The sequence below is a fragment of the Lontra canadensis genome, unplaced genomic scaffold (genome assembly GCF_010015895.1).
Source record: "Lontra canadensis isolate GAN:19392208 unplaced genomic scaffold, GSC_riverotter_1.0 scaffold12, whole genome shotgun sequence".
NCBI classification, from domain to species: domain Eukaryota; kingdom Metazoa; phylum Chordata; class Mammalia; order Carnivora; family Mustelidae; genus Lontra; species Lontra canadensis.
In genome coordinates, this window is record NW_022631006.1 from 12,324,401 (window position 1) to 12,349,589 (window position 25,189).

General features: G+C 38.4%; 1 protein-coding gene and 1 long non-coding RNA gene across 2 annotated transcripts in view; one reads left to right on the forward strand and one right to left on the reverse strand.

Annotated features, from left to right (window-relative positions):
- SECISBP2L (SECIS binding protein 2 like) overlaps positions 1-16,269 on the forward strand; it is a 57,228-nt gene extending 40,959 nt beyond the window's left edge. The window contains exons 15-18 of the mRNA XM_032856550.1: positions 3,340-3,560; positions 4,545-4,699; positions 8,086-8,305; positions 15,468-16,269. Coding sequence (XP_032712441.1) covers positions 3,340-3,560; positions 4,545-4,699; positions 8,086-8,305; positions 15,468-16,150 — 1,279 coding nt within the window. The 3' untranslated portion in view covers positions 16,151-16,269. The remainder of the gene's footprint in view (positions 1-3,339; positions 3,561-4,544; positions 4,700-8,085; positions 8,306-15,467) is intronic.
- A 4,109-nt stretch (positions 16,270-20,378) lies between these two features.
- On the reverse strand, positions 20,379-23,209 carry LOC116867136. The gene is made up of 3 exons (XR_004382557.1): positions 23,129-23,209; positions 21,596-21,738; positions 20,379-20,516 (listed from the first exon to the last, which is right to left on the reverse strand). It is a non-coding gene; the product is annotated as an uncharacterized LOC116867136 (long non-coding RNA).
- Between the last annotated feature and the right edge of the window lie 1,980 nt (positions 23,210-25,189).

Genomic DNA, 25,189 nt, shown 5'->3' on the forward strand with positions numbered 1-25,189 from the left:
TTGTTTTTAACCTTCATACTAACTTTATAAGTGGTTGATCAGCACTACCTTTGCAATATGTTTGCTTTTACCAGTGAGCTTTTTTTCTTTTGTAATTTTCTTTTAGTTGTGGCTTTTTCTCTTCCACTTAAAGAAGTCCCTTTAACATTTCTTATAAGGCCAGTTTAGTGTTGGTGAGCTCCTTTGACTTTTGTCTTTAAACTATTAATCTTGTCTTCAGTTCTAAATAATGATGTCAAGTAAATTTTCTTGGTTGTAGGTTTTTTCCTTTTAGTACTTTGTGTATATGATGCCATTCTCTTCTGCCTGCAAAGTTTTGGTTGAAAGATCAGCTGATGATTTTGTGTATATTCTCTTGGACATAACTAGTTGCTTTTCTCTTGCTGCTTTTAAGATTATCTCCTCATCTTTAATTTTTGACATCTTCGTTATTAACATTTCTTAGTGTAGCTCTCTTTGGGTTAATCTTGTTTTTGGCTTCCTGTGCTTCCTGGGCCTGGATATCTGTTTTCTTCCCCAGGTTAAGGAAGTTTTCTGCCATTATTTTCTCAAATAAGCTTTCTACTTCTTTTACTCTTTTTTCCCCCTTATGGTACTGCTATGATGTAAATGTTAGTCTGCTTGATGTTTTCTCAGAGTTATCTCCTAAACTTTACTCATTTTTAAAAATTGTTTTATCTCCATGCTGTTCAACTTGGGTGACTCTCACTACCCTTCTTCCAGATCACTGATCATTCTTCTGCATCATCTGATATGCTTTTGATTCCCTCCAGTGTATCATTTTATCTTCTGCTCTGATGGGTTCTTTTTGATAGTATCTGTTGAAGTTCTCACTGTGTTCATCCATTCTGCTTAGTTTGGTGACATCTTTATGACCATTACTTTGAACTCTTTATTAGGTAGTTTACTTATCTCCATTTCATTTCATTCTTTTCTCAGGTTTTGTCTTGTTCTTTTCATTTGAAACATGTTTCTCTGTGTTCTCATTTTGTCTGACTCTCTTTGTTTCTGTGTGTTAGATAGATTTGCTATGTCTCAGAGCCTTAATGGAGTGACCTCATGTAGAAGACATCCTTTGGGTCTTGAAGCACAGTCTCCCCTAGTGCCCAGAACCAGGTACTTCAGGGGTGTCCCCTTTGTGGACTGCACATGTCCTTTTGTTACGGCTGGGCTGTGACTGCTGGGTTTGCACAGGTAGGTGGGTTTGGCCTCAGATGCAGCTGGCTGGAAGGCCCTGCCTTTTTTTTTTTTTTTTTTTTAAAGATTTTTTTAATTTATTTGACAGACAGAGATCACAAATAGGCAGAGAGGCAGGCAGAGAGAGAGAGGAGGAAGCAGCCTCCCTGCCAAGCAGAGAGAGGCCGATGTGGGACTCAATCCCAGAATCCAGAGATCATAACCTGAGCCAAAGGCAGAGGCTTTAATCCACTGAGCCACCCAGGTGCCCTAAGAAAGGCCCTGCTTTAATAGTTGGGAGCACGTTGGTGGTCAGGGCTATAGCTGCTTTGGGAGGTGCCAGACTGAAGCTCCCTGTTGCATGGCAGGGCAATAGCTGCTTTGTAGGGCTGCTGATCCCACTCAGGGTCACTTGCTGAGTGTGGTGGAATGGGAGTTTTTCTTTTCCAGGAAAATGTTCCCATAGATCCCTGCCTCTCCTGTACATGTCCTAGAGTTAGCAAATCTTCACGTGTGGCCCAGGCGCTTTTCAAAATGCTGCCTCTGTGTTGGGTCTCAGAGCCAGTGAGTTTGTGCCTGTGCCCTTTAAGATTAGAGTCTCAGCTTCCTTTAGCCCTCTGGCTCTCCTGGAGTTAAGCCCCATAGATTTTCAAAGCCAGTGGTTATGGGGTCTCATCTTCCTGATACAGGTACCCAGGGTGGGCACACTTGATACAGAGCTTGAATCTTTTGCTCCTTAGGAAGGATGGCCTCTGTGTTTGTGATATCCCTCCTGTCTAGGAATCACTGAGCAGGAGATGTGGGTCCTGACTAGAGCCCTTTTCTGCCATTCCTGTCTTTTTTCTATCTTGAGTTGTGGAAAAGCTGTTTTTGCTATTTTTGTCTGTGGGAGGAGATGAGCTTGGGATCTTCCTGTTCTGCCATCTTGATCCTCTTCTTTATACTGTTGTTTTTGAGCTAATTCTTTTTGTCTGGATTTGGAAAGTTAATTAAATGTCAAATAATAGATGTGGAGCAAAGGAAACACTTGGGGAGTAAAATGTTGCATATGTATGAAGTAAATAGCTTGAAAGAAAAGCAGAATGAAGAAAACTGCATTTTTGATGTTCTGTTTTCTAAGTGCATTCTTTTATTTTGCAAACTTTGATAATTTTTCTCAGTCTATATCTTCTTAAGTAGTGTCAGACTTTATTTATTTATTTAAGCACTACTTACTTAAACATTTTTCACATAAAGAAAAAAATTTCCCAAAACAATTTTTTTCCACTAAAGGGCAGTCCCGTATTTTTCTACTGCATAATATAATTCAAAAGTGGAAGTTTACTTGCCTGGTTAGTCTTAGATTAGAAGTTACACCAATAGTACCTGTTTATAGTAGAGGTTAAGGATGAGAACTTGAGAAATAGAATATATAGGGAGTAAGTAAACTTGAATTACTTCCTTATCCCTGCAGGTAAGTACTATAGGGGCCTCACTCACTGCCTCTCTGTTGCTCAAATTATAGCCATACATAATCTCACAAAGGGCCTCATTCAGTTGCTTTGCTTGCTATAAGGGCATGTGACTTTTACCTCAAGGTTTCTTTGATTTTGGCTTCAATTTAATTACTGAGTTCATGCTCCACAGCCATAGATTTTCAGACTTAGGGGAACTCTTGAGGCCATTAGGGGAACTCTTGAGGCCATCTTATCTAACTCCTTATTTTTATGGTCGAAGAAGCCAATTCCTAGAGATTGTGATTTATCAGAGTGTGGAGGATGACTTGGTTGTTATGAGAGCATTCAGTTAGCTTCTGGGATATTATGTTTCCCAGAAATTATGGTATTTACTGGCATGGAATTACTTTGTATCTTCTTACCAGAAACATTATATCTCTTTTTTATCAAATAACAAGTTAACATTTGATTTATAGCCTTAATAATTTAATAATTGGGAGTTTGGATAGTACATACCTGAGGATAATCCAACCTTTCCATAAAAGCCAGTTTGTTACAATTCAGGAAAACTCTTCTCTTTTTCTAATTTGCAGTAGAATTTAAGAGATTTTAAAGAGTTGATTTTTCAATGAAAACCTCTTATTGGATATTTTTTTTCCTAACATAATCTTATAATTACAGGAAAGTAAATTAGGATGGACTTACCTATTTTGTGCTTCCTTTACAGGTATTGCAATCAGGTTCTTTGTAAAGAGATTGATGAATGTGTGACTCTTCTTCTTCAAGAGCTCGTCAGTTTTCAGGAACGTATCTACCAAAAAGATCCTGTGAGAGCAAAAGCAAGGAGACGACTGGTTATGGGCCTGAGGGAGGTTACTAAACATATGAAGTTAAATAAGATCAAGTGTGTTATAATTTCTCCAAACTGTGAAAAAATCCAGTCGAAAGGTATGAACTTTTGAAGTGTTTTGGTATTTATTTAGTATAATTGTAGGATATACAATGAATTTTAAAATGAAAGCCATATGTCTTTCTTTGCAGAGTTTAGGTATAGAACAATGTTGATCATGGGGAAAGAAAGTGAAATCTTTCAGTACCTCAAATTAAGTAATAATATTGAGATTGGACTGTAAAGAAATCCTAGTCTATGAACACTAGTGAAGCATTTAAGTTGGCTCAACCAAGTGTGTCTTCTGTTGTAATCAGAGTGAGGACTTATAAGAGTACATTCCTTTATTGCTGCAAATATATTTCTCCTTTAAAAATTTTTATATTATGTACCTTGATGGTCCTTTTCCCTTAAATAGAATTACAGAAAAGATAAAGTTGTCTGCTCCTTCTTATGTTGATTTGTTTCAAAAAATAAGCAGCCCCATGTAGAGGCTCTTGTGTGAACCTGCGCTGGGTCATGCACCCTGAGTTGTCTGTTTTCATGGATGAGCCACTTTGGGTAATTGGAGTAGATGGATGCAGAGGTAGCAGTCATAGGCATATTATCCACAGGGGAGAAATACCAATAAAAATAGTAATATATATTTCTGTCTTATTGACAGTTGAGCTGAAAGAATAAAGACATCAGTCGTTACTAACAATTGTAATTTCTTTTTTAATGGATGGAAATGGAAATTTCCAAATGGAAATTTGACTCCCACTATACCAATCCCTATGGAGAGACAAAAACTGGCATTGAATAATTTTAAAATTTATTGGGAAGAAAGAAAATACGTATGTGTGTGTATATATATATATATATATATATATATATATATCCATATATCATAAATTTCAATAGGAAACTAGTTGGAATAGTGAAAGTGCCACAAGCATTCATAGAATCCTTTGCTGCTGTATTTTACACTTCAGCTGTTAGATGCTGAAATACCTCCATTTATGTAAGGAAATTAAGACTTCAGCATGTGTTGACTTTCTCAGGTGGCCTGGATGAGGCTCTGTATAATGTTATAGCCATGGCACGAGAACAAGAAATTCCTTTTGTGTTTGCCCTTGGAAGAAAAGCTCTAGGACGCTGTGTGAACAAGCTGGTTCCTGTTAGTGTAGTGGGAATCTTCAACTACTTTGGTGCTGAGGTAAGACTTTAGAGGATACACTTCCTCACTCCCTCTTGTCCTCACCAACCCCCCAACACCATTTTCTGTTAACACATGCCAGTGTTCTTTTTAAGCATTTGAAGAAGTGAGGTGACTCTCCCAAGAATGAGTGGAAAATTTTTGAGTATTACATTTCCTTTTTTTAGTGCTAAAAACATTTACACAAGTTAATCCTGCAGCATTTTGGCTGTAAAGATTTTAGTTCCTGTTTTTCCCACAGTGCTTTTTTCTTCTTTTGTAATACATGATAATTTATTTAGCTGTTGGGTAAAGATATTCAATATTATATAAAATAATTTTCTTCAGTGTACATGCTGGCTATATTTTGTGTTACTTAAAGTCAAGAGAGAAAAAGATCCTTTAATTAGGATTTTCTTTTAAAAATGGAATTCCTAACCAGTTATCAAAGTAATTCTGCACTCATGATACCTTTATCTTCCTTCCTTGGTCTGCTAATACAAAGCTTTGCCCATAGGAGCTGATGATAATAAGTAGTAATAATAATAATATGTTGGTAATTAACAATTAGAATAAAAGTTATTTATCTCCATATGTAATAATTAGTAACTGATAACATTTTAAGAGTCTTTTATGAAGTTGACTCTGAAGTATTTTCTAACACCATTCATGGACCATTTTCCCTCTTCCCAGCCATACTGTTTTTATTTATTTAAGCATGTGTCCTTTCTTATCCAGTCACCATATTTGCATACCCCCATTTCCCTGTCCTTTCAGTTTCTCTCCCACTACCCATGAAGTTACTCAATATTTCTGCTCCCACAGTAGCCTATGCTTTTCTCACTTACAGGTATCATGCTGCCTTGCTGTAGATTATGTGTTTCTTTCCCTTTAACTATGAATTCCTTGAGGGCAGGCCTCTTATCTATGTGTCCCTGACACCTTTCATATCACTTGAGCTTGAGCGGGTGATAAATGTTTGTTCAGTAAATTGTGTGGTATGTGTATACCTGCTTGCTATGTTAAAATGTATGTGACAGGGGCACCTGGGTGGCTCAGTGGGTTAAGCCTCTGCCTTCGGCTCAGGTCATGATCTCAGGGTCCTGGGATCAAGCCCCGCATCAGGCTCTCTGCTCAGTGGTGAGCCTGCTTCCTCCTCTCTCTGCCTGCCTCTCTGCCTACTTGTGATCTCTCTCTCTGTCAAATAAATAAATAAAATCTTAAAAAAAAAAAATGTATGTGACAATTTGGGTGATAAGTCCCTCTGTGGGGAAAAGGGTCCCATATAAAGACACCTAATAAAAATGTACTCCTTTTTTGTTCACTGTTAGTTGATAGACTAGGAGTGAGATTGAGGTCAGGAAAAGTGGACCCGTTTTTCATTGTATTGACTTCTCACTGAATTATATATATACTAGGTTATTTGTGTGGCCTTATAAAATGCTTGCCAGTTTTGTTTGTACATTGTTTTACTTGTCCTTTACTATTTTGAGATAGGTAAGTTATTGTTTAAACCAAAATATACTCTTCAAATGTGCTAAAGGAAATAGTGGTATATTATCAAGTGTTTACGCATTTGCAATAATGTGGTAGTACACCTGAGTTATTTTTACCATATGCTGAAACTAACCTTTGAATTGAACTTTCTCTCCTTACCCTGACATTCAGGGTTTTTATTCCCCGATAGCTTTTCTCTTAAATTTTTTTCCTCTTCTTTCTTAATTTTTTATTCCCAACTATTTATTTATATTTTAAAATGAATGTTAATCTCAATATCACACATCCATATGCCCATTTTCTTTTTGTTGGCTTCACTTAAATGCATAGTTTGTTAAACATTGCAAATAACTATTTAGGAAGTCTGTTACATGTAACACACAGGAGCTGTTTTTACCAGAATTCATTATTCCTTCTTTTTAAAAGTAAGTAAATCCTGAGTATATTTTGCTACTACTAGTAGTTAACATGCTTAAAATCATTGCAGTTGGCAACAGCATTTATTGTACGTAGTACCTTAAACAGTTCAAACTGAAGCTGGGTAAAAGCATGCTACTTAGGTTTTTCCTTCTGAAGTTTAGTTTTCAGGGAAATATTATTACATAGCAATATGGCACTTTTTGCCATGCTTTCATCCAGTTATGGTTTAAACTTAAATGACAATGCCTTGGTAGGAGGAGAAAAATTATACTGTACTTTTCTCCATTGTCTGAAAGCGTAATTTAATATATAATATTAAATGTATTCTTAGGAATGTTCAGATCTGACATTTTTTATGTAATGTGTGGTGTGTTGCATTGTGATACTAAATCAAGACATTAAACAGAAGTAGAAGGTTGTTTGATTATGATATAAGAATCACAAAAAATTATTATTTGATTGTCCTTTCTAGTGGCATGGAAACTTCAGTTTTCTTTGGAGTTTTTTTTTTTTTTTGGTGTCATAATTGTCGAAGTTCAGCTTCAGAACTGTGAATTTTGCCGTTTTATTAACACGTGTATAGTCCATCACCCACCATTCTGTTGGAATTATTAATTACCGTTCATGTTCATTTTTCTTTCAGTGATGAAGAACTTCTGATTATTTAGCTCCACATTCTACTTCAGGCTCTTTATTCTATTTTTGTAATTTGCATTTGTTCCAATATCTTTGGCTTGTCCTTAAAAGTGTCATATTTTCATCATCAAGGTCTCAGCTAGCCACACCATTACTTACTTCTTTTGATCTTCTTCAAGCTCTTCCAATAAGCACACATGCAGGGAACTTTTAATTATTGTGGAGACTGCCATCTTCTGCTATATCCTTCAACATCACACTGCGTACACTCATTCTCTTATATTCTAATCCATATAAGATTCTTCACTGCTCCCCAGACAAGTCTTATACTTTCTTAAGTCTATACCTGTTTGGCTAAGAATGCAGAATCTCCACCCTTCAAAATTGTACCTATTTTTCAAGGCCTGTATGAGAGGTAATGTTTCTTCCAAAAGCGAAAACTTTTTGTACATCTCAAGGCATTTAACATGAGGTACCTTGAATCACTGGTGTCTCCTGTCTTTCAGCCACATGGAAGTTTCCTTATGAGGAGATGGTGTTCCAGTGGTCTTTGTACTCACTGTAGTGCCAGAGACTGAAGAGTGCAGTTGTTGAATTGATAAACTTTGCAAGAACTTTTAGTGTATCACAGTTAATGACTAGTATTGAATCAAGAAATTTCCTCAGACTTGTGAGAATTACAGAACAATATCTATAAGTTATAGAGTATTTTATAAAGTTCTGCAGTGTGCATACCATTTGGATTTTGTGCTGATTGAAAGTGTGTCTGATCCTGAAACCATAGAGACATTTATTGTTAATTGTAGGAATAAAAAGTATAGCAAAAAAACTGACTAATCAAAATTTCTTTTTAGAGCCTGTTTAATAAGTTAGTAGAGCTCACTGAGGAAGCCAGGAAAGCATATAAAGATATGGTTGCAGCAATGGAGCAAGAGCAGGCCGAGGAAGCCTTGAAGAATGTGAAAAAGGTACCACACCACATGGGGCATTCTCGGAACCCCTCTGCAGCAAGCGCCATTTCTTTCTGCAGTGTCATTTCTGAACCTATTTCTGAAGTAAATGAAAAGGAATATGGTAAGTTGGTATATATGGTATATAGCAGATGATTTAAATACGGAAATCATTTAAGTGATTAAAATCATTTTGGAAATTATTTTCATGCTATCTTTTGTTTTTTATCTCATTGATTATTCACATTTTGGTCAGAATTTTGGTTTGAAAAATTACACGAAGCATATCCATTAAAAATTAGGAGACTGTTTGGAGCTGAGACTTGCTATGAGACCCTGTAATTTAGTCACATTTCCAGAATGCCCAAAAAGATTTAAAAAGCAAAAGGTACCATACTTGTGACCTATAACTAAGTAAATTCTAGGAAGTTTTGTTCTGATGCCTTATACTGAGTTATTGAAGTTTTGATATATTAAGTAAACAGAAGACCTGAATGTTATGGAATATAAGCTTATAAAGTCTAGACATACAACATTTACGCTAAGTTTGATGGTAGTCAAAAAGAAACAGACTAAAACCCAGCATTTGTGTGTGTTAAAGAACAAAAATTCACCTGAATAAATTTGAAGATCTAATTGGCTTTCGAAGGTGCTTTATGCACCAGGCAACATCCCATCTAGCAAGTAGAGGGCAGCTCTGAGGAATTGCACAAAATGGAAGGCTTATATAGGTACAAGGAAATTATTAGCAAAAGAAAAGAAAGGATTGTTCCTGGCCAGGTCACCTTCCTTTGGGGGGACAGGCAAGGGGTCTTACTAGTGAATTGTCTCAACTTCCCGTTGGGTGTGGAAAGGGCCCTTGTGACAGATTACCGCCTTGGCGCTGAGCAGAAAACTCTTCAAACTTACATTTCTGGGGGAGGTTGAAACTGCTTTTAGGTTACATCTTAAGCTCTGGTTTGGTGACTTGGCCTCTGGTCCTGTTTGGGGACTGTGGTTTTCTTTTCAACATGTATAATGTTTAAAATAACGTTATTTACTGCAGTCTATGTCTTAGAGGTTTCTCTGCCTTTTTTCTACAGTACTTTGAACTCTTAAGTTCTCTGCTTTTCATGATGTAGTTTCTGGTTCATTTCCCCATTTTAGGATAGTCACCTGCTCAACTTGGCTCCTGTTTCTTCTTCTTCTTCTTCTTCTTTTTTTTTTTTTTAAATCTATGTGGGAATTTATTGAATAGCATGTTGCCACCTAAAATTTAACCTGTAAAAAAATGAGTCCTCATATTTTCCCTCACACTGTCTTTCCTAGTCTCCCTATCTATGATTGTGGTTAAATGTTTGAAATGCTTTTGACAAAGCTCTAGGCCAGAGAAAATGAACAAGTAACTGTAGGACTTTGGGAAACTGCAGACCAAGGATAAGTATTATTGGCTTAGAGGCAGACATGTTTCTTTGCCTGAAGTGCCACTAGTTGAAAATAAAGCAGATAAAGTGCCAACTTTGTAAATGAGATCAGTTCTGTCTGTATAATGATATGCAGATCTCAAAAGCAAACTTCAAGGTAAATTCATAAAGCTGTAGGTTTGAGCAGATGACCATGATCTTCATTTGTGCACATGAAAAGAAAAGTTATGAAAAGAACCTTTCAAAGACTTAGGAGATGTTTTTAAAAAGCACCAAATTTTAAAGTGTTCAAAGATTGGAGCCTTAACTTTTTCATACTCTTTGTGGAGGACTGAGAAATAATTTATTAATTTCTGGGCCTCAGATTTCTCTTTAGTGAAATGGGGAGGGTTCACTAGGTCATCTATAAGGTTTCACTCAAAGCTAAAATTCTGTGAGCTGTTAAATAACAAAAATTCAGCCAAGTGTTTTTGATGATCTAGTTAGCTTTATTAAATGATTCATGAATTGGGCAGCCACCGTCTAGCAAGTAGATAAGCACTCTGAAGAATTTTACCAAGTGGAAGGTTTTGGTGGGGCATGGTGGGCAAGAAAGCTATTAGGAAAAGAAGAAGATTGTTCCAGAGGAGACTTCACTAGTAGAAAAAGCAAGGGGTCTTATGCAGATTACCTCATCTTTCTTTGGAGGATGGAGAGGACCCAAGTGACAGACTCATTGGTCCTGATGAAAAGAAAAATTTCCTGACTGACCAGTTAAGGCCACATTTCTAGGGGAGGTTGAAACTGCAGTTGGATTGGGAATTAAGCTCCAGTTTGGGAACTCAATTCTAAGTGATACCATTTTGCGCGCCCCCCTTTTTTTAAATCTGTGTAGAGCTAATGGTTGAATCCTTAAGGAGGGTTTTAGATAGAATCTTAAAGACTCTGACTTGATGAACTCATGTATGAGGACACCAACAAAATGAGTGGAAGGAATCACAGATAACATTGAGAAGGAAGCATGAAGTTATTCTTTCTGTATTGGATTCTTTCTGTATTGGATTTAGCAACAAACATAAAACCACTAATGTGGCCTAAAGAAATCAGGATATTTAATTATTTCACAATATCCTCAAAGTCCCTAGCTCTTTCCTTCTTTCTGTTCTCCCATTCGCAGTCTGTGGCTTTTTATTCTTGTGCTTATCATCTCATGTTCATAAGTAGCTGCTGTGGCTCTGGCATTAGTAGTCAAAAGCAGGAGGTACAGGCAGTGAGTTGCTTTTGTCAGTGAAGGAAACCATTTTCAGAAGACTTCTCCTTTTGTTTCATTTGGCCAGAACTGATCTTGTGACTCCTTTTAGCTGCAAGGGAGATGGGCAAGGGAATGTGATAACTGCGATAGTCTAAGAACTATTTTAATTCATCCTCTAGGACTGGGCCCAAGTTCATCCCAAGTTTGGGGGTTCTGTTATCCAGGAAGGAAATGGGGAATGACCGTTGGGTAGAAAACAAACAACATCTTCCATGTCATCCTGATACAGGATTTCTAAAATGTTTTTTCCCCATAGTTTAAAGAGAAAAAAAAGCTGGGGAAAAAATGCTCATCATTGGTAGAATAGAAAACCTCCTATGATAGTCCAGTCTTACTGTCTTTTGTATACCCCTTGTTTTCTTTGCTTATGTTTTCCTTCCACCTATGCTGAGTCTCAGTTCTGTCATACTTATTACATGAAACAAATAGTTTTGAGCATAAATCCCAACTAAGTTGTAAGTTCTTTGAGATAGGAACTTGGCACATAATGGGCACTTGATACATGATGATAGTATCTCACTGAATCCTTGCTCTGTGGTAGGCACTTCTCTAAGCATTTCATGTTTATTAATAAATTCAGTTGTGTGAGCAGCAGATAAGAAATATTATACCGTAGGTGTGCCTGAATTTTCTGAATTTTCTGCTCATTCCTGACTTCTCTGCTTTCTCTGCCACTGGTTTCTTCTGTAGTTTCTTGAACTGATTTGCTTGTTCTGATAACTAAAGATGGACAGCTTCCTTGTGTGTACTGACTGAAAGGAGAAATACACACACCTCATCCTCCAACAAATCCTCTAGTGATTTGAAAGTTTAAAAGACATTTTCACTAAGACCCAAGAAACAACAGGAAAGTGTAGAAGGGATTAATAAGCAAAGAAGAGCTCTATTGAATAAGTTATGCTACAATAAATAGTTCAGAAGCAGAGTATGTTTGGATCAGTACCATTTCTAGGCTTGTTGAGAGCTTTGGTTCTTCCTTTAATAACATGCTTCCTCGTTCCTCTATCAGAAGTGGACTTCTATAGAGGTTCTGTTCTGGATTTAGACTGTCCTCCTCCCCATCCCAGATTTCTCCTGTCCCCTAGAGAAAGATGGCACTCTCATACTCTTGTATTTCTCCATGTTGTCTGCCTGTGTTTGTGTGCTTATCAGCTGTTATTAAGCTTCATTTGTTACTTTAAAGTGGGAGCCTAAACCCTCCCTCCCTGGTAGATACGTTGAGTGGTGGCTTTTTGATTGTTGTGACAAGTCTTTTGATGGCTAATAGAGTCCTTTGCCTCTGCTTTTAAAGTCATAGCTCCCTTTCCTATCCCAAGACCCATGTGGGCTTTCAGCTCACCTACCCAACTAGATGAAGGCCCAAGGTTGATTCTGGAGAAAGATCGGCCTGACCTAGTCTGACCTCCTTCCTCTCTCCTATTCCTTGATTCATTGAGAAGGGGGAGGTGAAACTTTTTCCAGGACCCCAAGTGGATTCTTACATTTTTGAAGGAGGATAAAAACTATTGGAAGGAGGGGTGCCTGGTTGGCTGTCATTAAGCGTCTGTCTTTGGCTCGAGTCATGGTCCTGGGGTCCTGGGATCAAGCCCCGGATCGGGCTTCCTGCTCGGGGTGAAGCCTGCTTCTCTCTATCCTGCTCCCCATGCTTGTGTTCCCTCTCTCACTGTGTCTCTCTCTGTCAAATTAATAAAATCTTTAAAAAATTTAAAAAAAAAAAAAGGTTAGAAGGAAGTATAAATGTGCATCTAAAATTAAAAAAAAAATTTTAATGCCCTTTTAAAGTTTTTTGGGGGGCATCATTAAATATATGTGTGGTATTTTTAATTTAATAGGCTTTTTTGCCTTCAGTACTTACTCTTTGCCAACCATAGGGACACAGATGAGCAGGAACAAGGGTAAGGAGGGAGGAAGGGGCAGCACAGCAAACACAAAACTAGTGCTTTTGAACCATATATGCAAAAAGTGCTATGGGAATTCAAGTTAGTGGAAAGTCAGGAAAGACTTCATACGGAATTGACCTTTAGGAATGGTTATCAAGGATGGGTGAGAGTCTGAAAGGTAAAGGAGGAAAACAAATCTCTTATGGAAAGAACAGCTTACACAAGGCAAGGAATTGTAAATAGAAAGTTTATGACTTCTGGGAGCAGTGAGAAGGCAGAGTGATCCCAAGCATAGAGTGCATGGCTAGGGGTTGTAATGAATGGGGTGGGAAAGTTAGGTGAGGGTCAGATCACAGAGGGCTTTGGCTATGCCAAGCTAAGGTGTTTAGATCTTGTCCTAGGGTAATAGAAAACCCATTAAGACAGTCATGTGACCAATTCGCCAAACCACTTAGGAATATATGTATGTGTATAGCAAGATAAGGAAGGCTTGGGCTAAGACAGTAGTAACCAAATTTAGTAGTTTTTGAGCTAGAAGTGACATATAAGTTCAGTGGAATAAAGTAAGGGAGGAAGATAGGGTCAAGGATTACAATAAGTTTCCTTCTGTTTTGAGACTATGGAAATGATAATGTTATTAATTAAGAATGAAAATATAGGAGGAGGAGGAGTTAGTTTGTTTTCATGAGGTAGGAGAGAGACTGGAAACAACTTACTTCAAACTTGAAGTAACTGCAGGAAGGAAATGTTTTTTTCCAAACCATGTGCCCTGACTTAAAGTGCCCAAAATACGGTTTTTATCAGTGAATAGTTGATAGGCGATGTTCAAGTTGATACATTAATGTGAGTAGACTTCCTTTATCACTACAGCTTGATCAACATATTTACAAACTGCGGATAGCAGCTATAATGCAAATAGAAGGGGGCATTTTTTTTTAAAGGCGAAAATAAATAAATAGGACTACATCAAACTAAAAAGCTTCTGCACAGCAGAGGGAATCAACAAAATGAAAAAGCAACCTACTGAATGGGAGAAAATATTTGCAAATCATCTATCTGATAAGGAGTTAATATCCAAAATAGATAAAGAAGTCATACAACCAAATAGCAGAAAACCAACAATCCAGCTAAAAAGTGAGCAGAGGATCTGGATAGACATTTTTTCCAAAGAAGACATATAGATGGCCAATATAAAAAGGTGTTCAACATCACTGATCTTTAGGGAAATATGCAGATTGAAACTACAACAAGGTATAACACCTGACAGCTGTTAAAATGGCTATTATCAAAAAGACAAAAAATAAATGTTAGCAAGGATATAGCGAAAATGAAATCCTTATACACTCTGATGGTGTAAATTTGTGCAGCCACTACAGAAAACAGTATGGAGGGTCCTCAAAAAATTAAAAATAGAAATACCATATGATCCAGGAATCCATCTTCTGGTTATATGCCCACAGGAAGTGAAATTATCATCTCAAAGAGATATCTCTACTCCCACATTCATTTCGTCATCATTCACAGTAGCCAAGTTATAGAAACAACCTACGTGTCCCTCAAATGGATGAATGGATAAAGAAGACATTGTGCATGTGTGTTGCCAGAGTCTTGGGGAGTGGGTGAAATGGGCGAAGGGTGTCAAGAGGTAGAGACTTGCTGTTATAAAATAAATAAGTCATGGGGATATAATGTATAACATGACAACTATAATTAATAATACTGTATTGCATATTTGAAAATTGCTGTGGAGTAGATCATAAATCCTCATCAGAAGAAAAAAATTCTTATTAACTGTATGCTGACAGATGTTAACTTGATTTATTAAGGCAATCATTTTGTAATATATACAAATACCAATTCATTATGTCGTACACCTGAAACTAATGTCATATGTCCATTATACCTTAATAATAAAAAAATGAAAAATGAAAGAAAAGCACAGGAGAAGTGAGGGATAGGAGAGCTGTCCTTCATCTCCTCATAATCTTAGTATGTTTTTTTTTGTCTTAAACTGACTTCCTGTCATTAAAAATAATTTAGATTATCACCACTGTATTATATAATATATATTATTATATAATATATTATATATTATATATTATTATATAATAACTTCTTTTTTTGGCTACCAAATTCAGTTGGTGAGCCCAGCTACATATAGTATAAAACAGATTTTCACAAATATTTGAAATGCATGGATGGCTTCTTTGCTTATTATAAATGGAAACAAGTCCCATTACAGCCTAAGATAGTTCTCAGGTAACTTGCTGTGGGAGCATGACACAAACATGTCAAATTAGAACTATTTCTGCTGGACATCTTGGGTCTGTCATCTGTGACTTGTGGATCCTTGGGGCCAGTACACCTCTAGGCAAAAACAAAAACAAAAACAAAAAACAACAAAAAAAAATTCATTGGTTCTCATGAATATATGGATTTTATGTAGAAGCATTAATGAGCTCCTGTTGTTATAAGATCTTGTGCATTCTGAGACATAAATACACTTACTTTTGCCTCCTTGTTTCTTTATCTTAAATGCACATTTTTGAGAGTTGTTTTCCTTTTGTAATGCTTACAACAGTACTAGAATAAACTTAGTTTTTCCAACCAGTTGGTGAGCCAACAGATTTCTGCTAGTTTGTTCTTCCTTCTTTTAAGAGTTGTGATTCTGAAACTGTTCTGGTTTTTTAAAAATCTGTTTGGTATTTGCAGAAACAAATTGGAGAAACATGGTGGAAACCTCAGATGGGCTGGAAACATCAGAAAATGAGAGAGAGGTTTCCAGTAAGCATAGCGCATCAGAAAAGCCCAGTAAACTTCCCTTGGATGCAGCCCCTGTTGGTAGGCAGCCGTCACTCCCGGCTGCAGGCAGTACTACCTCAGCTACAAACCCTGGGAGGTCAACAGTGAGCGATAAAGAGGAAGTGAAGCCAGATGACCTGGAATGGGCCTCCCAGCAGAGTACAGAGACTGGTTCTTTGGATGGCAGTTGCCGAGATCTCTTGAATTCCTCCATCACCAGCACCACCAGCACCCTTGTCCCCGGCATGCTGGAAGAAGAGGATGATGAAGATGAGGAAGAGGAGGAAGATTATACTCATGAACCTATATCTGTAGAAGTACAGCTCAATAGTAGAATTGAGTCGTGGGTCTCTGAAACCCAGAGAACAATGGAGACTCTCCAGCTTGGAAAAACCCTTAATGGTTCTGAGGAAGACCATGCAGAGCAGAGTGGAGAAGAGGAGGCAGAGGCACCCGAAGTGCTAGAACCAGGGATAGATGGGGAGGCCTGGACTACTGACCACCAGGCAAGTCAGGAGCAACAGAAGCCTAGCAGCTGCAGCTCAGTGAACAACGAGCCCTCTGATCTTAGTTATCCGCCCCCAGGTCTGTAACTCAGGAAATGCCCACTGTCTGTCTCCCAACTGTGTGAGGGTTGCAGCCATTCTCTTTTATGCTTCATCTCAGCGTTTTGCACTGTCCAGTATTTAATATATGTATTTAATTTCTGACAGATATTTTTGTAGCTGTCTTTTACTTGTTTTACTATAATCTGTAGCTTAGCTTTTAATTAGCATCTAAGTGTCTTTCTAAGAGCTGTGTGGAAATTCAGAAGTGTTTGAGCTTATTTTGTTACGGGAAATAATGATTAAGATAGAAGAAGACTAGGTTTTAAAAAAGAAAATAATTTTCAGATGCCTATTTAGAGTCATTTTGAAAGTCAACGATCAAGGCTCTAAGAATAGGAGCAGTTACCAATGTTTGCTTCAAGACTATGCCTCCTTCACTCTAATTTGATCAAAAGTCATTTGGGCTTCTTTAAAGAAGAACTGGATTTGGAAAACTGAAAAAAAGGCTAAAGGGTAACCAAGCCCACAAATGTCTTGTATTAAGAATTGATGCGACTTTTCTTTGGTCCACAGATGTTTATTTCAGAAGCCATTGATCATTGTAATGGATGGAAGTTGGGATGGGCTAAAACAGAGGCTCAAAAGTTAGACTAGCAAAGGAGCCACCACAGGGCACTGGAGCTGGCCTTACTTGTGGGAATTTAGAGATGTTGTCTTTAATAGGGGAGAGTCACCCATGATAGGACCTAACAGGTTCTGTCTCATACTGACTTCTTACTTACCTCAGGAATGCTCTTGTACATACTCGTATTTACTTACAGTTAGGCCTATTGTGGCAGGTGAGTAACTGTGACCAATTATATGACTGCAGCACTTATGTGTAAACTATTCCGAAACAGAGTCTTATACTGGTGTGTTCTCTTGCATGTTTTTGATTTGGGACCCTCTGGATTTGCTGTCTGGATTTGATTAGGTATCCAAGCTTGTCCTGAGTGAAAAACCATTTCATCTTTAAAAAAAAAAAAAAATACCTATTTTGTCCATAGCCTTGAGCACCTGCCACATAATACCAACCATAGTTACTGATAGGTCAGGGATAGGAACTTTACACAACTTATAATGTGTATCCTGATAATCAAAAGGCTGGAAAAGGAAGTTTTGAAGAAGCGAGAAAGTTGTTCTAATTGTGCTGAAACTATTATATGATTTAGAGTACACAGGTATTAGCTAGGCAGGTATTACTTCTTGATCACTATTATCTATCTCTGCCCTTCTCTAAGAATGTGTATACCTGCTTGGGAGAATTTAAACTTACTGAGCTAAAAGTTTTATTTGCTGGTCAATCACCTGATAGTGACATCAACAAGTTTATGAAATGTTGGGAGAATTACAGATGACCTATTTTTCTCTCATCCCTCCAGCTTCCTCCCCACACTCAGCCTCCAGTCAACCACCTCCACCTCCCCACCCCCACCCCCACCGTGCACACAAGCTCCAGCCTTACACTCAGGAGCTCCCACAGGCAGGCACAGAACTGAGGAGGGAAGGGTGCTTTCCCTGCTCTGGTTTGATGGGACAGGGCTTTGCCTCACAGAGGCAGGAGAGAAGAATTGGGCAGGATTTTTTTACTGAACTCATTGGGACTACTGTACTAGTTTTGATGTATTATAATGTTGGCATTTAATACTGGAGAGATGAGATGCTTGGGTGATAATTTAGTTACTTGTGCATTGTGAAAGTTTAGGAGCAGTGCTGTATAGAAAATGTCAGTCTATCAACTTCATTAGTGTGCTAAAAGGGGACATTATTGTCCTGTCCTGTCTAAACTGTTCTCCAGTATAGACTTCTTAGGCACAACATATTTAGTCTAGTACTTAAAGGAACGCAGCATGTAAGGAATGAAGCCTCTGAAATAGTAATCATGGATGTAGATGTGGCAGACCTTACTGTGTCTACACATTTGGAAGTGTTAGTCGGTTTAAGGAAATGATAGAGCTTTTGAACTACTGACAATCTTAAAAGTAAATTTAAAAACTTTTCATACTTTTTATGGTGTAAATTTCCTTTGCTTGGTGTCAGTGATTCAGATAACTCTTGATCTCGAGGGGTTGGGTTTTCACAGGTTTCTTATATTTTATATCTCTTCTGAATGAGAATTGTCATTTTACATTTTTGACATTTGTATCAAAAGAGAAGTTGAGGAAATCAGAACACCAGTAACTTTTAAATTTACCATAGACTTCAGAAGTGTTCGATTATGTGTTTGATAAACGCTCTTGCATGTACAGGCTCTTCTGCCAGCAAACCCAAGGGACCACAGCCTTTTCTATATGAGACAGGTCACTCTAGAGGACTACCAAAATTTGTGAAAGGAAATGCTACTGCGTCGAAAGTATGCTTAAATAAGTATTAATATGTCTTTACGATTTGTTTCCTCTAGATAAATCCTGAAATTTGTATATTCTATACAGGAGGAGGTGTGAAAATTGGGAAAGTGGTTTTTTGTTTTTTGGTTTTTTGTTTTTTGGTTTTTTGTTTGGAACTGGGAGTGGGTGGCTCTTCGGAGACATAATGGTAAGCGTAGGGGTTCATTCTCACAAGAAATAAAAACCATAGTGATTTTTTTTTTCTTAGTGTGTAGAGGTTGTTTTATGGCAATAATTAATATTAGATTTCTATTTCAGTATATAAGTATATGAATTATAATATGAATTGCACTCCCAGAACTAGATTTCTGCTTCAGTAGGTTTGTTTGCTGTGAAGATTACTTCTCAAAAGACAAATGTTCATACTAGCTTAATTTTTGGTTTAAATATGTTTGTAAATGATGTAATATATTTCTTTTGACTAAACATGGGAAAAATAATGTGTGTTATACATTGAAAAGTTTTTAAAGGCTTTGATTGGAGGTCATTTTTGCAGAGAGGGTATTTTATATGCTTCCAGTATTTGGAAAAGAATTAGTCAAAAGGAATTCACATAGTTTAAATATTGAAAAATTAATATCCAAATAATGTACTTGTCTGATTTCTTAATAAGCTGGGGGAGGTGGGTGGGGTGGGGATTGTAATGTGCAAATGAGTAGTGAACTCTACATTCATTTTCCAACTCTTTAACATAATACTGTTAAATCTTAACACATTGTTACTTTAATATATGTATAAAGAAGTATTACTACTTGTAAAGCTGCTGTTTGCTTTAAAAACAAAAAGAAAAAACCTGTCATTTAAGTATTTTCTGTACGTTGTGCCAACAGGTTAAAATTAACTTATTCCATTTAAAAATGTAATCATTTTTTTGCTTTTAAAATTTTTCTGTGACATAATTTATTTAGACATCTTCCTCCTCCCTTGCCCCTTCCAGCCTTTATACACATCACAGAATAAGCCAAACTGTTTACCTAATCCGAAAGCTGAATCCTAATTAATGATAAAAATTTAAACTTTGTTGGCACAACACAACCTTAAAAGTATTTGTGTTATTTTGTAATTTAATTTCTAAATATACCACATGAATTTATAATTTAATGTCTTAATTGTAACACTCTAATAAAAAAAACTAGCAAAATTAGTGAATTATAACATGAAAAGATTTTCATCTTGTTCTTTTGTTGTTTGAAGGATAATTGTTATTTCACATTTTAGGGGTAGTAACAGCTTTTTTGCACTGTGTAAATACTAGTGGAGATTTTTCTGTAACTAATAAAATGGTTATTGAAATGTAGCCTATCATTTCAGAATAGGTACTTAAGGGATTCATGAGTTGCCCAACATGTGGGTTAGAGAAAAAAAGACAAGTCTAGCTCATCGCATTGCTTAAGGCCTTGATGGGTTTGCCAGAGGAGGTTGTAAAATCTGCAGGAAGAAGTTACTAGTAAAAATTTCCATTTGGAAGGGTTGGTGTAATCTGTGGCCCGGGCCAAGGCGTCTACAGAGACCATCCAGGCCTTAGGAGAAAGCCTCTATAGATTTCTTCTCCTTTTTATGGTAGTTACTCTGTGCCAGGTACTGTTCTAAGCCCTTTCCCAATATTAACTCATTTAATCCTCACTACAGACCTCTGAGGAAATGCTATTTTTCACTTTTAAGTGATGAAACAGTCATGGAGATCTTCAGTAACTTTGAATCCCACAGCTGGTAAATGGCAGAACTGGGATTCAGACTTAGTCCCACATCAAAGGCCATGCTTTTTTTTTTTTCCCCCCACTCACTGTGCTTGTTGTGTCTTAGCACAAAATGTGCAGAGTTGCAAACCAGTGTTTCCCTCACCTTCCTCAGGTGTCTTCTGGAATGTGAAGTGTGCCAGGACTGAACTGATCTTCTCAGGGACTGGATTTTATTGAGTCTCGCCTAGAGCAGTGCCTTGTCACTATGTCACAGCAAAATGTAGGGAATCTGAAGAGCAGGCTTATCTGTTAGAAAATAGGATCACTAATTTTCATAATGAAATGGATTTTTGCTGATCACAAAAAGAAGGGAGGGAAGCCTCCTCAGTTGTATCAGAATTTCCCCCTTTTTGACCGCCATCTGTATCATTCCCAATAGTTCTTTTTCAAAGGGCAATCAATTTTTCTTTAACTGACCCAAAGAGAATGTGCACAACGCCTGAAAAGTCAAAGGCTACCCAGTAAAATGAAGAAGTGTTTAAAATGGGAAGAGAGGGAAGAGAAGTATCCTAAGCAGTGGGCCTTGCCATAAAAGGTGCTTAGTTCTAAGGCTAAGCTCAGAACTCCAGAACCCCACATTTCATTTTAGAAAGAGAAGAGAATACAGGCAAGACATTTAGCTCATGTGTTAAGCTGTTAGGTCTTTCGACATTTCTAAATTATCTTGGCAATTCAATTAATTTTTTTTAGCTTGGCTTGGGTTCTTCTGGTGTTACATGTGTGAAATAAGGCATGTGGCTAATTGCATAATAGGTGTCAAAGGCAGCCTTGTGGATTGCATGGCCAAAGCATGGTCTGCTAGAGCTTCTGCAGTGCAAGGGTTTGGGAACGTCAGAGATGTTTCCATTCTGGACCCTGGCTTGATCCCTCCTGTATTTCTCCTTACCCTACTCCTCCCATTACACTAAGTAATTAGCAACTCTGTGGCGTCAAAGAGACATTTACTCTTGCAGAAATGGGTTGGATAACTGGCTATAACTCAACTGTTTGTATCCAAGGTTTCAGTCTGGAAGCAGAGTTGGAGCAAGTAAAATACTGAGTTGCATGAAATTTGCAGCTCCTACTTGAGGATCCTGTTCTTTGTCCAGTGACTGAGGGACCAAAGACAGGGTGGAATTGTGAGTTGGTGAGCTGTAGGTTGGAGCCTGGAGTGGTATAGGTTTGAGGAATGAGTGTTTCTTCTCCTTGGAGGTGTCAAGGCTTGGTCATAGCCTTGAATTACCTACAGGGAACAGCTTTCCTACAGTGGGACTCTGATTTAGGGCAGTGTTGGTTGCACTCTTACTTACTTGGGTAACAGAGATACGAGTAAAAGTGGTACCTACTTAGGTGTGCACAGATTCCCTAGGTTGTCTTTGCTTCTCCGTCTCCTCTGTTTTCCTGAGTTGGAGCACTTGCATTGCTTTACAAATCCTCAGCTTGAGAACAGGATAATGAATTGATATTTAAGCAGTCAATTTTGTTACCTCTGGTTAAAGATGAGAGAAAAGTGTAAGAATTATTGGTTTCTCAATTGAAAGAGAAATGGTAGAGGTCATCATCCCTGTCATTGTTAATCTGTGCTTTCCCTTCCTAAAAACCAGCGTTGTTAGGCATGTGGTAAATTTCTGACAAACGCACCTTCATCGCGAAGCCTCAGGGGAATCAGGGATGACCCTATCTGGAATTGAATTATATATATTATTTGATATATATAATACATATTATATTATAATTATATAACCTCTTCACTTTCTTCTCAAAACTGCTCTTTTCCCTATTTACATTTTAGCTTCCTATAGATTTTATTCATCTCTCTCTCCCTACTAAGCTCTTTGTGGACAGAGCTTAGTGGATTATTTTTCTGCTTTCTCTTGAGTGCCTAGCACAATGCCTGGTACACAAAAGGGACTCGATAAATCTTCGTTTAATGAATGAATGAGGAAAGGAAATCAGCATTGGCCATGCAGTCATGCTATGCAGCATTTACACTCAAACATACTGACCCCTGACTACACCTATTTTTTTTTTTTTCACATTTGTTCAGAGTTGGGGTTGGAGGAAAAACTAACCGGAATCCCAAATAGCCTCACCCGAGAGGGCCCCTCAAGTTAGTCTGTATTTAATGTTCTTATATTGCTTATAGCCGAAAACATGGTAAGTTTAGTAACTATGATTTCCATATAGAGGGGGGTGACACACACATGAGACATTTCTATGAGATTAACCAGGAAGGGGACAAAAATGCACAAGGAAGTTTCAGTGTATCTATAATGTTTTCTTTTTAAACAGTGTGATCAGTACACGACAGTGCAGCATATTATTCTTTCTACTCTTATGTGCTTGAGATACTTTATAAGAATAACCAGAAGAGGGGGTGGTGCCTGGGTGGCTCAGTTGGCTGAGCGTCCAACTCTTGATTTCAGCTCAGGTCATGATATCAGCATCCTGAGATTGAGCCCCATGTCGAGCTCTACACTGGTCGTGGAGCCTGCTTAAGATTCTCTCCCTCTCGCTCTGCCCCACCCCCTCCCCCACACGCTCGCTCTCTCTCAAAAATAAAAATTTAAAATTTAAAAAATATAAGAAAAGAATAACCACAAGGAGCAGGCCAACTAAAACACAACCATTTTCTGTTCTGTAACTGACTTCCAAACTTGGCACCAAATCTCACTTAAAAATCTTGACCAAGAAAATTAGGGGTAGAAATGGAACTAGAAGTTAGGCTTAAACCCCTATCTTGATTGATGTAGCGAAGAGTTAAGATTTAAATAGCCAGTGGCTACAAATTTTCTCTTCTTCCCATGAACTAGAAACTGTCTCCCTTCATCCTTCACCTGGCCTAACCCTCCCCCAGCAATAAGAAGTACGTCTCACACCTGTGCCTCTCCCATCTGCTCTCTACTTGGAGCAAGGTGCTTTAATCTTCATAGGAAGATTGAAGATTGTGTTGGCAACCCACTTATCTGGTTTCCATAGCAACCAGAACACAGTGTTTAAAGTGATAGCATTCCTTGCTCAGAATAGAAATTGAGTAAGCTGATCATGGTGCCCTGGTCTGCCTGGGGCTGCTTTACCTTTTCGAAGACTCCTCTTTACCTGGCTATTCATGGTAGCCAACCTTTAAAATGATAACTACCTGGAATGTAATCACTAAGAACTCTGGGTCTATATTCATAGCTGACTTCACCTTTGCCCGTCATAGTGACCCTTATCTCCAATCCCTGGAAATATGGAGCAACATCTTTTAATTAGAGAATCAAAGGAAATTTTTTCATGTCCTTGTAACTTTTGCAGCAATTTAAATATGCTGCCACCAATTTCCATGAAATCTGAACAGGAATCAAGACGATGAAGTTGCTTAGGCATTTAGGGAGAAAGCACAAAGGAAAAAAAGAACTTTTAAAGGAAACGGCTCTTAAAGAACTATGCTAGGCATCTATTGTTTTATCTGCTTAGTACATCCCTTCTTTGGGGAGCGGCTCCACACCCACCGTACTCCACCGTCACCAGGGATACAATCTCTGATTGCAGCAGAAGCAAGGCAGGCAGTTAACTGATCCTGAGACTATTGACTGGTCTGGGAATCTTGAAACAGTGTACTCGAGGCCAATGGGTCTCTTCCTTGGTTTTTTGGATTTGGGACTGAGAGTGGCTCAGTGGTTTTGTGTGCTCAGATGTTAAGGTTGGAATCTCTGACGTGCTTGGTGGCCATGAAAAAGCAGTGTTGAACGGTTTCCTTGCTGTAGGATGTTTTAGAACCTCTAATATCCTAATACATTTTGACTCTCCACAAGCGGAAAGATCTTTTACATATCAGGCAGCATTTCCCCAATACTTTGTACTATGGAACACAGAATTCTCCAAACTTACCTGGCCCCTGAGTACTTTCTCTGTGCAAAAACTATGACCATCCTGGGGAGCTAGTTTCTCATGTAACATGCATTAAAATCTGTTGCTTTGACTGAAGTTTCCATGAGGTTGGGACACACAAGGGATGCCTGGTCTGCTCTCACTTCAAGGTTTTCAACCACTGGTGATTTTCTCCCCAGGAGATATTTGGCAATGCCTGAAATACTTTTTTTTGTCCTAAAGGGAGGCAGTGCTACCGGCATCTAGTAGGTCAAGACCAGAGATGCTGCTAAGCATCCTACACTGCCCAGGGTAGCACGTCCCACCCTACAGCAAAGAATTGTCTGGCCTAAAATGTCAATAATACAGAGGTGGAGAAACTGCACTTAGTCCATGTCAGGATGCTGGATCAGGCTCGCATGGATTCAGGGCCCCAGGTCAGTGAGCATGTCCTCACACACTGCATTCAACACTCTTGACCTCTATTTCTGGCACCTGTTTAGATACTGTCTAATGTTCCCGAGTAGACCTAGCCAGACTCATCCAGATCTTTGGGATAAAACAGGCCTTTCCCACCCCCCTCACTTCCTGGGGAAGAGGATAAGAACTCACCCACAGCTTCTGATCACATGCCAGTGCTTCCTCCCACATATCCCACTTACTTTCTCCCATCACGTGGGGAGGGGTGCGAGGAGCAAAAGGGCAGGGAGGCACCTTGCGAGGGCTGTTCAGTGAATGCTCCAAGAAAAGCATGAGTCACGGGCTAGCAGAAGGCCTGGAGACAGAGCTGGTCTGGCCTTGACCACATAACTGACTCAAGCAAATGCGTGAAGACTGTGTTTTATACGACACTGGGAAGTGGACCACAGCTGTCTGCCCTTGTGAGCAATATCCATGAGGCTGATGCATTGAAGCCTCTGCACCTGCCTCTGGCCACCTCTCCGGGAGCAGCTGCCCACAACCACGGCCAGCATCTCTGGACAGGGCCTTAGGAATAATTGCCTGAGTAGCCTCTGTGTTCCTGGGAAGGAGAATGGAGCACAGAGCCCCTACCCACAATGGATTCACTGCCTTCTTAAAGACATCAT